This window comes from Anarhichas minor, unplaced genomic scaffold, assembly GCF_050575085.1.
Source record: "Anarhichas minor isolate MPS153535 unplaced genomic scaffold, ASM5057508v1 ptg000003l, whole genome shotgun sequence".
Classification (NCBI taxonomy): Eukaryota; Metazoa; Chordata; class Actinopteri; order Perciformes; family Anarhichadidae; genus Anarhichas; species Anarhichas minor.
This window is the reverse complement of record NW_027466449.1, coordinates 9547877-9562143: the sequence shown is the minus strand read 5'-3', so window position 1 is coordinate 9562143 and position 14267 is coordinate 9547877. Positions and strand designations below refer to the sequence as shown.

The 14267-nt window shown below is 39.6% G+C and overlaps 1 protein-coding gene across 2 annotated transcripts in view; it reads left to right on the top strand.

Moving 5' to 3' along the window:
- LOC142955453 (DNA (cytosine-5)-methyltransferase 3B-like) overlaps nucleotides 1-13982 on the top strand; it is a 31825-nt gene extending 17843 nt beyond the window's left edge. For both annotated transcript variants that reach the window (XM_076096981.1, XM_076096972.1), the window contains exons 7-22: nucleotides 2528-2686; nucleotides 2800-2907; nucleotides 4105-4246; nucleotides 4369-4491; nucleotides 4865-4909; nucleotides 4992-5071; nucleotides 5732-5844; nucleotides 5966-6149; nucleotides 7353-7437; nucleotides 7567-7712; nucleotides 8480-8570; nucleotides 8906-9054; nucleotides 9659-9744; nucleotides 10210-10279; nucleotides 10385-10503; nucleotides 10892-13982. In XM_076096981.1, coding sequence (XP_075953096.1) covers nucleotides 2528-2686; nucleotides 2800-2907; nucleotides 4105-4246; nucleotides 4369-4491; nucleotides 4865-4909; nucleotides 4992-5071; nucleotides 5732-5844; nucleotides 5966-6149; nucleotides 7353-7437; nucleotides 7567-7712; nucleotides 8480-8570; nucleotides 8906-9054; nucleotides 9659-9744; nucleotides 10210-10279; nucleotides 10385-10503; nucleotides 10892-11033 — 1842 coding nt within the window. In that variant the 3' untranslated portion in view covers nucleotides 11034-13982. The remainder of the gene's footprint in view (nucleotides 1-2527; nucleotides 2687-2799; nucleotides 2908-4104; nucleotides 4247-4368; nucleotides 4492-4864; nucleotides 4910-4991; nucleotides 5072-5731; nucleotides 5845-5965; nucleotides 6150-7352; nucleotides 7438-7566; nucleotides 7713-8479; nucleotides 8571-8905; nucleotides 9055-9658; nucleotides 9745-10209; nucleotides 10280-10384; nucleotides 10504-10891) is intronic.
- Nucleotides 13983-14267: the final 285 nt, after the last annotated feature.

Sequence of the window (14267 nt, the reverse complement as noted above, 5' to 3'; positions counted from 1 at the left end):
TGTTGAAAGATTCAGTGACAGGATCACAATCAACGACATTATCACAGTTGATATTCATGTTGGTTTTTAACACTGCTTTTCAAGTTACCGAACATTACAACCAAACAAATTTCCCTATTTAAAAAAAAATATAGCCCTACAAGGTAACAAAACACCAAACCAAATTACATTCCCCAATGTAATTATTTAAAGCCTATTTAAATATTTATCAGTTCTTTTTCCAAATCTGCATAAATTAGATCCGCCACACAGCATTTATTTAAAAAGAAAATATGTTACTTTTAAAGCAGGTTCGCTGTTACTTATGATATTTCCTCCTTCTGAAACAGCGGGGAAGAAAGCCAGGAGAAAATGTCAGGAGTTGAGTTTTCATTAAAACAACATTATGACTGTTGTGTTAACTGCATGCTAAATTAATCAGAGCCCACAAGGCCACATTCCTCCTGATTTATCACATGACTGGTTGTTGACAAACAATGTGGCATTTAAAATGCTATTTTTTAAACAGAGTCCGTTGCAGTGCTCATCTACATGAAAAGGCTGCATTACATCCCTACCAGCGAACATCACGGAGAGGGCAAAACAGCACCACTGATCTGTTTTAACTGATTATTCTCTGGTCCAGCTCAGCTAAAAACACAAAAACACTGATTCCGTCAGCATGTTAGCGTGACGTTTGTGGGTAACCGGTACCGACAACGCTATCTTCACTTCACCTCTGTCTTCCGCTCCATTAACCTAAACGGTGGCAATGTCTTGGGGTGTCTGATCTATCATCCTCGCTTGTCCCCGACTCTGGCAGCTTAATGTAGCGATAGCAAGTTTATTGCGTTTGGGGGGATTTTTTTTATATGTTCATATGTTACCATTTTGCAGCGGTGTTGCTCCGCTGTTCGCAGGCGAAACACCGGAGCCATAGAAGCGATACATAGCACGATACTAACGATCTCTCTTTAAAGGCAGATTGCAGAGGCATTTTAAGTATTTACAAACCAAAATTGTCCTATCGCACACCCTGACCCTTAAAGAAATCTTGGAAAAGGGTTGAGGACGTGCAAAGGGAACGAAAAAGAGAGAGACAGCTGTGTCGATGCAGGAGAGGCAGCTTATTTCAAAAAGGGGAAGTGAAGGTTTGGCAGTGATAGAAAGAGGAGGAGGGTACTCCCTTCATAGACCACAGAACCTCCCCCACCTGGCCTTGTGTTAGTGCAGGTGGCCACAAACACACGCACACACACACTCACTGTGTTTGCTCTGTATCAATAGTTCAATTCAAGTCGTGACGACCACCAGTCTGCACAGCAGGGCCTATGTGTGTGTGTGTGTGTGTGGTGCATGCTTATAAAGATCTGCATGTCTCAGGTCTGTGTGCACAGAATCTCACAGTACACTTGCTTTTTTTGTGCATGCTGATGCGTCTCATTGTGTTGCCGTGTGTGTTTTCACTCGACCCAGGCTGAAGTCAGTGGAGCGTATCATCCTTTCAAAGCCTGATGGGTTTTCTCTCTCAAGGCGGACTGAAGGATCACATAGCCTGGGCTCAACTGGGATTTGTTTGCAAGCATAGAATTCACACCTGCTCAAAAACTAGCACACATAATTTGCAAAAGAAAGAAAGAAAAATGGGTCAATTATGGTTTTATCAGGGATGTTTGATGTCTTCTTTAAATTGCAAAGCTAACAGCAGAAATAAAGGAAACATTCCTGAGCAAATGAGGAAATCAGGCTGCAATGTGTTTTCATACAGGTGTAGAGTGATGTCAAGGTGGACAAACACGATTCAGTTTATGTTGTGATGCTTTAAAGATATGGACATTTCATCTTAAAAAATGTCCGTTTTATTGATCCGTGCAGGGCAATCTCTGTTTTAATACTGTCATACTTAAAGGACACTACCTTTTTTAATTAAAAACAGGGTAAACGATTTGTTTCTTTACTCAAATGTCAGCTAAACCTTCTCCTCTACATTCTCTGTCCTCTCTCCAACAAAACATTTGGTTTTGTAATCTGGTACAGGGAAGAAGAGGATTTTATTTTCTCATCCTTTCCCCGAGGAAACAAAAGTTTTTTGCACAATTTGTGTTTATTACTCTGTTCTCTTCCTGACACCTTTCATCCTTTGCTTTTATCTTTTATCTTTAACACTGTTAAACTAGTCTTGAAGAAGCAATACGTTCTTCTCTATCTTCTACTCTATGCACAGAGTTTTAGTTATAGTTTTAGGAGAAAGTTGAGATGTTTCTCCCAAAATATGAACGCTTATTTCCTCTTTCTTTAGTTTTCCCTTTCTACGTCTTCGTCCAAGACCATAAAGGTTTTAGGAATTGGCAAACTAAAATGTGCAGGGAGATTTTCAGCTTTACATATATACATATATCTCTACAGCTTTTTGTCAAACCATCAGTCTAACTCTCTTTCCATTATCTTCATTCTTCCTCTCTTCTGCCACCCAATTTTTCCATCAGTAAAGTGGTACAAAGTACAAGATGCTAACCTTATTCATGTACACTCTGCCTCCTCCATCCAGGACAACAAGGGTTTTGGCATTGGCCAGCTGGTGTGGGGAAAGATCAAGGGCTTTTCCTGGTGGCCCGGCATCGTGGTGACGTGGCGCGCCACTGGCAAACGGCAGGCCAGCAACGGCATGAGGTGGCTGCAGTGGTTTGGAGATGGAAAGTTCTCTGAGGTGAGGAGGGAAGAAGCAAATCAGACAGACTGAAGGAGGAAGGGGGGGAGGGAAATCATATAATAGTTGCACACGTCGTACTTTGTTTGATGCCACGTTTTCTTCCCCTCTAGGTTTCAGCAGACAAACTGGACTCCATCACTGCCTTCCCCAAGTTCTTCAGCCAGGCCTCCTACACCAAACTGGCCTCCTACCGCAGAGCTATCTTCCAAGCACTGGAGGTAAGCGTAGATGTGGATTAGGTGCCACTTTTGGAAATGAACCACCTTTGTTCTTAGTTGCTGGGCAGAGTTAATCTGCCGTCTTCCTCTTCTTCTTCTTCTTCTTCTTCTTCTTCTTCTTCTTCTTCTTCGGTGCAGGTGTCTCCAATTACATTGGCTGTGTGTAGGAGTGTGTTTGTGTGTGTGTCGGGGGAGGTGTCAGTGGCTGACAATATTTCAGATCTGAGGTCTGCTGTAAAAACGCACTGGTGTGGTTTCCCTGGCGAGAACGCCGGTTCACTGGAAGTGCATTTATGCATGTTTAGACAGCACCGTATGTGTGTGTGTGTGTGTTTATATTAGTGCTGGGCAAGTTAACGCGTTAATTTCACGTTAACGCATTCTTAATTAACGCCGACAATTATTTAATCGCGTGTTAGCGCATTTTTTTAATTTATTATAATTTTTTTATTTTTATTGAAAGACAAGAGACAATACATATACATAACAACAAGAGGATGACAAGAACAGTGGGATAAAAGCCAGCAAACATCCTATAGTCAGTAATTGTAGTGCACCTATATGCTGAAATTCACGGTAAACGCATTTAAACGGCACAGATCGGGAGCGAGCGAAGGACTTTGAAAGTTAGCGGAAAGATTAACGTGAGACAACATCCGGTTTCTTCAGACGAACATCCGATTTTCAGAATAAGATGCCAACAATGTATGAATTATATTCACATTAAGTATAAAACATGCTACCTGCATCTCGTGAACCAAATGTTATTACCCTTTTGTTCATATAGCAGTACTTTTAAAATAAAAGTGCGCAATACACTACTTTTGAATTCATTATTAAACTTTGCCATAACAATGCGATTAATCGCGATTAAATATTTTAATCGTTGCCCAGCACTAGTTTATATGTATATGGTGTGTGCATCAGATACCAAGTAAAACAAACGGATGCATGTCTGAAAGGGATTCCTCCTCACTATCACTGTCTGGTCCTGTCCATAAAAAAGACTGTAATGAGAGAGGCCTGCCGGGTTGTCTCTCTCTCTCTTTTACACTGCCTGCCCTCTCAGCTCACTCGCACAATCTGTCTCTTTCTTTTTTTAAATGAGCCGGGAAGCCGAGAGCAAAGCCTTATGTTTGATGCTTTTAAATATCTTTAAATATATATCTTTAAACAGTTTTTATCTCTTTATCACAGATGTCCAGTGTCCGGGCGGAGAAGAAGTTTCCTCCCTGCGAGTCGGACATTCTAGATGACCAGGTCATACCCATGCTGGAGTGGGCCAACGGCGGCTTCCTGCCCAAAGGAGAGGAGGGGCTCAAACCTACACACACTGCCGGTGAGCAAGGCAGCAGCACCAGACCAGTCGCATACTGTTCATCACAAAACAAAGTGCCTCCAAATGTGCCATTCAGTGAGGAAATTATAGTAAAGTCTGACTGTTCTTGTGTCTCCCTGCAGACAGTAACTCTCTGGACCACCAGGTCCTCGATGTTTCCCTGCCAGAATATTTCCCCAGTGCCAAGCGGCCCAGAGTCAGCCTCTGTAAGAACAAGGCCGCCCCCGAGGAGTCCTACAGCAGAGGTACATTTCATTGTTTGGAGCTTGAACTTTTTAGTTTCCCTGCTTTTTGTCTGTTAAAGGTTTAAAAGGGAAATGAAATGCGACGTTTGGTATTTTTTTTGTGGTCCAGATTAGCTTATGTTTCTTGCGTTATTATTTTTGCATCAGTTTTATTTGGCTGAGTGTACTGTCGTGTAGAGTAGGGTATTTATTAGAGATTGGCTGCACATTGAAAAAAAAAACCTGCGTTACAAATTGTGCAGGAAAATGTGAAGCTAATAAAGGGCTTAAGACTAAAAGAGTCCCATTGTCCCTGGCAGGATAGTACACGTGTTTGAGACATCCCTAAATGAAAATGTGTTACTTTATAACATTGTCCTTCTTTTCCTCTCAGAACAAATGGTGAATGAAGTTCTGAAGAATAAAAGAAGTATAGAAGGTAGAGACTCAAACTTTCACATTGTGTGTTTCTGTGTGTATTCATTTGTGAATTATTAACCGTGTTGTTTAATTTTTTACAGATTTCTGTCTCTCTTGTGGAAAGATGAGAGCAGCAACCTTCCACCCACTGTTTGAAGGAGGCCTGTGCCAAACATGCAAGGTAGAGCAACAACACAATTTACTATTTTCCACAATCAGTAGCTTAACCCATTGAATTAGTCAGCGTGACGTTTTCATGGGTTCCTGAAGGAGGCGCTTTCTGCTCAGCCATGTTGGTCATGTTTGTGTTGCATTCAGGGGTCCTTGTCAATAGACTTTCTCCATGGCACACATGTTGACTTGTCATACCAGTAAAAATGATGACTGGCTGCATTTCATTTGAGTGCTCCAGTCCCATGGCTCTGGCACTGGGACACCGACTGTAAATGAAATAGAGCCATCTTTAAGGTGTCTCGCTATAAGTAGTCAAGATGTCCTAAAATACTTATTTGAAGCTTGAGATAATTGAGCATGCAGTAGTTGCACTCGAACATGTTAAAAAGCTCCCCTGAGATCCACAAACCGAAGCCTCCAAAATGATCCTGCAGCTGAATCCACCCAACACAAACTGCACATTATAACCTTCGTGAAGGGAGGCTCTATTACAGGAATGTTGTATTAGACTGCATTATTTTAAAATATACTTAATAAATTGGCAACGGAGTGCATGTTTGAAGATGATTTTCTTGAAATTGTTGCAGATGTGCTGCAATGTCAGTGTAACTAAAGCCAGATGTATTTTTGTGATTTTTTTTCTGTGTGTGTGTGTGTGTGTGTTCAGGACGTGTACCTGGAGATGTCCTACATGTATGACGATGACGGTTACCAGTCCTACTGCACCGTTTGCTGCGGAGGTCGAGAGGTCTTGCTCTGCGGCAACGCCAACTGCTGCAGGTCCGACACACAAACACACACACACACACACAAAGTAACAGTACACACAATGCATGACCTACTAACTTCCCCACCAATGTGTCTATCTGTCCGTTCACCTCGTCTCCTCTCTTCCTTCCAGGTGTTTCTGTGTGGACTGTCTGGACATCCTGGTGGATCCCGGAGCGTCTAACAGCGCTCGCTATCTGGACCCGTGGCGATGCTACATGTGCCAGCCGCTGCTGCAGTACGGCGTCCTGAAGCGACGGCACGACTGGAGCATCAAGCTGCAGGTTTTCTTCACCAGCGACAGTGGACAGGAGTTTGTGAGTGACTTTGTAGTTTTTTTCACAGATGTTTGACAAAAGTTTAATTTTTGTGAACAAATGTATATTTTTCTTTGTCTGTAAATATTTCTGCGTGTACTTAATATCAGTGTTTCCCAACCAAGATGAATCTGTGGGGTAGCAAAATGATGAACAAGATTTTTCTATATTTTCTGCCTTTTTTCAAGTCTCTGCTTTTTACTATGAAATACTGCAAGGTTTTACCTCTTCGGATCGCTAAAGATTATCCAGATAAAACAATGTAAAAAGACTTATGTGAGAGTAGAAGGTATTACTTCCGTTTAAAAAGTGTCACAAACCAAAAAGGTCGAAACTCACTGCTCTATGTTTGTCTTCTCTTATGTTTCATCTCTTCTTCTCGCCACATTTCTGAAATACCGCAAACTGAAATTAACTGAAGTGAAATTCAGTAGCCAGACCTGCAAGGACAAGCGTGATCAGATTAGATCAGCAGCGAACAGGAAGTCAGCTAAATACAAACAATTGAACAACCTAATGTGCAATGCAGTCCAACGACCCTGCAAAAAAACTAATCTATGAGTTTCAAAGTTCAACATTTGTAGAAAAGTGTATCAAAGAGCAAATGAGAAAGTTTGAATGGAATCAGCAGAGCAGATGTCGTATCTTGCATGCGACAGTTCTGTTGAAGTGATGAGGAAGGATGCTCCGTGGACACTGTTCTTGCTGGTATAATAAAGTTTATTACAGACAAGCAACACATGCCATTACGGACGTCTAGATCGTCCGGAGGTCTCAAGTCGAATCCGAAAGTCCTGCCTTTAGGGCTCTCGCTTCATCTTCATATAGGGTACATGTCATGCAACATCTGGGCGGAACATAAGAGAATGTATGTGGCCTCCTCATTCTACACATCCCCCCTTCTGCCCCTGGTCTCCTGCCCATCTGGTTTTCATCTAAGACAACTACACTTGGGGTCTTCGCTGTACTGTGTAAGACCTGAAAATATACCACACAGATCATCAGCTTATCAGAAATGAAGATAAGAGCATGTTTTAGTAATGCAGTGAAATGTATTTGTCACTGTTGAAGAATCTTTAACTCCTGTAATATTGACAGCCATTTAAAATGACTTAACTTATGAAAACATTATCTTTTGACATATTTAGCTGCCCAGATAAGAATTAGCCTCAAATACGATTTGTCTTCATTTTTCTCTTCCAGGAGAAACCAAAGATTTTCCCAGCAATCCCTGCAGAGCAGAGACGACCAATCAGAGTCCTCTCCCTGTTTGACGGCATTGCCACTGGTGAGGACGAGTGTTTGGATGACAAGAGACAGACAGCGAATGAATGTATTTGCACTGATGTCTTGGCCATTTGATGTTTAATTCACCTAAAACGCAGCAGGTCATCATGCAAACTGTCTGTGCTTCCAGGCTACCTGGTTTTAAGGGACCTGGGTTTTAAGGTGGACCAGTATGTGGCGTCAGAAGTGTGCGAGGAATCCATCTCAGTGGGTGTTGTCAGACATGAAGGAAAGATCCATTACGTCCATGATGTCAGGAACATCACCAAGAAAAACGTAAGAAAGAAATAGTTTCAAGTGTCAGGAACATACCTGGAACATACCTGTTGAAAATGATCAATTGTATCTACTTAGTGGCAGTTTAAAGCTCCCCCCAACAAATGTTGTTTAAAACATCACCGAGACGCGTCATTAGAAACGCAATGCCAGCAAACCCATGGTTTGCCTATGGTACTTATAGGATGATACGTATTTCATGTGGTGGCCTGGCTTGCACTCTCTTGTGCTGCACTTTGTGTTTCTCTAGCAGTTTTTATAGGCGCATAAAAGTTAAAATATTAATACTTCCTTCCTGTTTTGATAACGGCAGATGTGGTAGTAACAGTGGGACAAAAGCAAATGATTGCGATATTTAATTATGATGAATATATATGCTATCTATTAGCATTAGCACTAGAGATTGAAACCCTAGTTGAAAGGGTAACAGCTGCTCTTCACTAATACTCCTCCTTCTGCAGTCTGAAGAGTCCGGGTTGGTGTGTTTATAACACAATATGTAGAATTCAAATTATTTGCACTAAAATATCAAGATTTGGACCAGAATCCTGAATCCATCAACAACTCTCTCAATACCCATATACATTATATTTCAGCTGAAAAAAGTGGTTTGAGTGTTAAGTATTAGTTGCTGAAAATGCATGAAAAATTGGGGATATTTTACTGAGTGAGTTCTATTTTTGTTCCGTTGATGTTTTGTTGTTTTATTCATGCAGTAGCTGCCACTTCCTCAGTCTAACACTCGGTGGTGCTGTTGTCTCTCTCAGCTTCTCGACTGGGGTCCATTTGACCTGGTGATAGGAGGAAGTCCCTGCAACGACCTGTCAATCGTCAATCCTGCCAGGAAAGGGCTCTACGGTAGGTACCTGCCAGAGGAAGTCACGTCGGAGAATTTCTTTCAGTAAAATTTGTTTTGCACCAATGTTAACAAGAATTTGAGCAGTAAATGGCTGTGGTGGTTAATCTCTGTTAGTCATTTAATTTAAATTTGTATGAGTTTAGCTGAATGCCTTTAGTTTTTATTAATTGACAAAAGGCTGTTTCTGATACCCCCCCAAAAAATGGCCAACCTCAAATATACTGAGTGTTTCATCTTTAAAATATTATCTGGAGTGGCCACTGGGAGGGGCCTATATCCCTAAATCTCATTAAGGAGAAGGTCAGTCTGTACTGACGGTGCTTTGTTTCTACAGAAGGCACAGGGAGGCTGTTCTTCGAGTTTTACCGTCTGCTGAGCGAGGCCAAACCCAAAGAAGGAGAGGACAGGCCGTTCTTCTGGATGTTCGAGAACGTGGTCGCCATGGGCGTCAATGACAGGAGGGACATCTCACGATTCCTAGAGGTGAGTTATATGGACTGTAGAGTGTAAACAGCTGCAAAATATCAAAAACATAAACCAAAGACGTCCAACAACGACGGATAATTATTAAATTTTGTTCATGTGTAGCGAAAGAAGTAGTTCAAGACCTCGACCTGAAGCCTAATGTTAGACCTAACCCTGAGGTGGGGGACATGACAAAGAAATATCATATCATAATTCTTTTTAGGCAGGAACACGATGTTATCACTATTCTTTTCATGCTTATTTTTAAGACTATTTTGCAAGTTACTGAACAGACTACCAGACTAATTTCCCTATTTAAAGAAATATAGGACAAGGTAACAAAACATCACACCAAACTCCATTCTCAAATGTAACACTTAAAAGTCTGTTTAAAGTTTCTTTGAATCATTATTTAAATGTATTCACTTTTACAAATACATTTGAAACACCACAAGGTATTTATTTAAAAAGATAATATGTCACTTTTGAAACAAGCAAGATAGCTATTTAAGTTTATTTTTAAATAGCAGCGGAGCTAATCCAGCAGTGCTGCGCTGCTTTATTACCATGAGTTTGATTGAGTAATCAATGTGTGTTTTGGTGTGTGTTTTTTTTTTTGCAGTGTAACCCTGTGATGATCGATGCTATTGAGGTCTCTGCTGCTCACCGGGCCCGATACTTCTGGGGAAACCTGCCGGGCATGAACAGGTAGGAAAAACAACTCGTCATCATCAGAAACACTTTGAGGTCCAACTTCTCAAAGAAAAGACATTGGTACGTTTTTAGTTGTGATTAATATGTTGCCAGAGCTGCAACGAATATTCAACTTATCGATTCGTGAAATTGACCAAAAAATAATGACAGTTAAAGTAATCTTCCATACAAAAATGACAGAAACTCCATTATATCATATTTCATTTAATATTTTTGGGTTTTGGACTGACAAAACATGACCTTTAAGACATGACCTTTGAGAAACTGGGATGGACATTTTTTCTGAAATTGTATTTTTCAGACCAAACAATTAATCAGTTAATTAATAAGTTGCGGCCCTACATGTTACACCACGGTATCTACTGTAATCCTAAAAGTGTTACTGTAATCTACACAGAGATGTTTTGCTTATGATATATACAATATATATATGTGTGTGATTATACCTCTACGTTTCAGGCGTCTGTGTGCCTCTGGGATGGACAAGCTGGAGCTGCAGGACTGTCTGGATCACGGCAGAGTTGCAAAGGTTTGATACGTCTACAGAATACTGAACAAAGTCACTCTTCACAGTTTACACTTTTATAATGTGCTACTTGGTCTCTTATTTGACCATGTTTTTGTTGTTTCATAGTTTGGGAAGGTGCGCACCATCACTACCCGCTCCAACTCCATCAAACAAGGGAAGGATCAACACTTCCCTGTGCTGATGAACGGGAAAGAGGACATACTTTGGTGCACTGAGCTGGAGAGGTTAGCAGGAAACACACACATACACACACACACACACACACACACACAGAAAGACCCTTCAGAAGATCAAATATATAAGTAATTTAGTTGGATCTAACACTTAAGCTGATGGTACAAATCTTGAGTGTCATACCCATATAAATTGAATAGCACTAGAACGGACATTGAACTGTTGTCCATAGTCATTTCAATAGTACCAATGAAAATGGCAATTGATGTCAGTTGCTATGGTGGTCGCAATGGCATCGGTACACATAAAAATGGCCGCCTGCTACGTTGATTTGAATGGGAATGTCCATTCTGCTCCTATTCTTTTTCTATGGTCACAGTGCTTAAGCACCATGGTGACATTGATTGTAATAGTGGTTGTGTGTTTGTTACCCTGCAGGATCTTTGGCTTCCCTGTCCACTACACAGACGTGTCCAACATGGGTCGCGGTGCCAGACAGAGGCTCCTGGGCCGGTCCTGGAGCGTCCCCGTCATCAGGCATCTGTTCGCTCCACTGAAAGACTACTTCGCTTGTGAATAGACGCCAGCCATCACCAGCAAAGAGAAGCCATTTACACACACCAGCTTTTCCATCGTGATACTAACTCCGAGGAACATCGGCCGCCCGCCACATTTTGTGAAGAGCCGGAAATTTCTCTCCACTCTTGCAGGAGAATAACAAGTTTCATTTCAAATCAGTGTAGCTGGAAAATAGCGAGAATAGCTGTTTTTGTGTCCAGCCCTCCTGGTGATAATGCACTGCAGCCTTAAACACACATAACACACTAACACAGAGATAAACAAATAAAGCATAGGCTGTGATTCTGCCCATAGTATCACTGATTATATCATCCATAACCGAGGCCAGGAGAGTGCTTCGCCTCTCTGGAGGTTCAGCTGAGTTTAAAGGGAAAGATGGCGAAACCTGACTCACCTGTTTTGTTGATTAAGATTAGACCGTACAGGGATCTTAACAGGATTTTCTTTCTTTTGAAATGCCCTTAGAAGGTATTGTTTTTAAGTTGACAACACTTAGTAGTTGTAGAAAAGAGAGAACAACACAGCACCAAAGGTACAGCTTTTTACTGCGCTGTATCAAACTTTTTTTGTAGGATGTGTCAAAATTTCAGAGGATGTTTATGCCTCCATTTAGCTGATGATTAAAATGTGTGACAACAGGCTGGTAATAAGAAAAACAAAAGAAACACTTGAACCAAAGTCATTAGATGGACATTTTTGGGCCTACATGCTGTTCCACTAGAATCCGGCCTGAATGTATTTTCTCAAAAAAGGGGTTTGTCTAGAAATTATATTGAGGGTATCTGTCCAAATTCTAAGATAATAAATATCCACAACTGTACTGAATTATTAAAAATAAATTGATAAATAAAACAGAAACAGCATTCAACAAAAACATATCCTGTTAGTCTAAGCCACACAGGTACTGTGAAAGCATTGTGGTTGTTCAATGCTAAGAAAATAATCTTTTTAACTTTGTTAAAATTACAACATATTTAGATTTCAATATGGAAAGAAAAAAAGTGCTCCGTAGGAAAATACATTCAGCAATGGAAGCTCGTGCACTGCAGGCTAACCTGGAGATGAAGCAGGGTTTGTCTTTATATTTAGTTCATATTCATAGTTTTGTTGTTGTTAATTGTTGTAAAGAAAAATACTATAGTTTAGCTTGTTGTATTTTACTTTGAGATGACTTCATATGAGCAAAAAAAAAAAAGAAAAAAAAACTTTTATCAAAGATTATATTAAAATGTTTTTGTATAGATGGTGTAAAACTTGAAACAAGCCGATGCAAAAACACAGATCTAGAGATTGTCTTTTGGGAACCATTCCAGACAGCTAAGAATTAACGAGTGATGCCGTTTATCCTGCTGCAGAAGTTTAGATTTTATCGTGACAAAAAAATACCATTGTTTTAGCTCACTGTAATGGCTGGATGTCAGTGATGTCAGCTACATGTGAGTGAACCTGGTTCAAAGACGTTAACTTGAATCCAGGAAAGAACGAGTGTCACTGTGCGTAAATGTGGTTTTAAAAAGCAAAAAGGTGGGAAACACTGGCCAACACGCAATATTTCTTGTAAACTACCACTGACTAATCTTGTTTTATATGCGTTTTTTTAAGTTTCCCAAACATTTGACAAGATCAAAAATCATCTCTATAATGCTGGTTGATGCTCTGCTTTGTTCTGTGTGGTGCACATGCTTTGGTATACAGTGTGTATCAGTAATTACAAGTAGCCTAACTGTCTGATGTGCCGCACATTTGTTGCCAGAAGAACTGTTTTCCTGTGAGACTTCAAACACAGTTATTGCAATAATGTTTTTTAATGCTACTTAATAATTTTACACATTGCCATTTTTTGCCTGAAATGACATGTCATTCTGTATGCTTAAGCTTTAGCATGTTCACCAGACAGAGGGATTTACTGAACAGTTTATTTTGGTGCCAATTCTCTTGATGTGAACTAACTAAACTCACAAAAAATTGGTATATTCCTTTGAACTATCTTTTTGTTTTGTTTTGATAACTGGAGGAATATTTCGATGTTGTCGACTGTCACCAAATCCTACTAAATGGGCATTACCTCAGACAAAGGGGCAACTGTACATCACTCCTCCTGTAGGACCTCTTTTCTGTGAATATACACTGTAGCTTTATGCTCCCATATGCCCTGTCTATATATAGCTTGTATTTTTTCACTGGAACTTTAATTTTTACACAATGTTTTGAGTACTGTATTGATAGAAAGGTTTACAAGTGTTTTAACTCTCTTGTTTGACCAACAACTACATTTTTTTTAACACAAAATGCACAAGCCTTCTTTTTTTTCTTCCATGTTTAAATGGCCAGTTCATTAAGAAATGTATAACTCTTCTATGGTGCTCAAAATGCCCCTTAAAGTGCCACCAGGAGCCTCTTTAGTCTGATTTTTGAGTCCTTTAAAAAAACCAAAAAGTAATTGTTTACATTCTTAATTAATACTGCTGAGTTTGTTGAATGTTTTGCTTGAGAGCAGTACGCAAAAAAAAAAAAATAGCTTTTTGTTTTATTTTTGTAACTGTCACATACAGTATATATTAACAGTACAAAGCTTTCTTTAAATGTGTAATGTCTTAGCACATTATAGAGCATTTTGATCAATAGGTTTTTGATATGTGCTATGTTAGATGTAAAACAATTTGAGTACATTTGTAGGCTTGCGTGTGAATATCAGAAGTTTCTAATTTTTTATACTACAACCTTTTAGTGCGATATATTTTATCAGGATTCCATTTGAGGATTTTTTTTTATTTTGCTGAAAGCTTTTTTTATGGATCTAAAGTGCAAAAGCATTTCAAAAGAACAGATTCTGTGTTATTTTTATACTTCTTTTGATTAGTGGAAAAGCGTTGATGCATTTTGTTATGTTTATGTACTTCCTACAGCAACCTTTATATCATTTTTACTCAATAAAAAGCTAAAAAAAACACTTCCATGGGTCCTGTGTGAAATCTTCAATAAGTTTTTGTACATTCATCTTTTTTTTTTTAATATTTACTCTCGGGACCGAAATGTCTGTAAATGTCAATAAAGTTGCAAGAAAAGACATTTTATTATTTTAAAATCCTCTAATTATTTTTTAGTGACCCCATTAATTATTCAGGATATAAAATCACAACATTCATGACAAATTGGTTGAAAAATGTAATTGCTTGTCTGATCCCCAAAAGTATTTAAAAGACTTGACAATGGTTTAGATTTTACACCATAATTA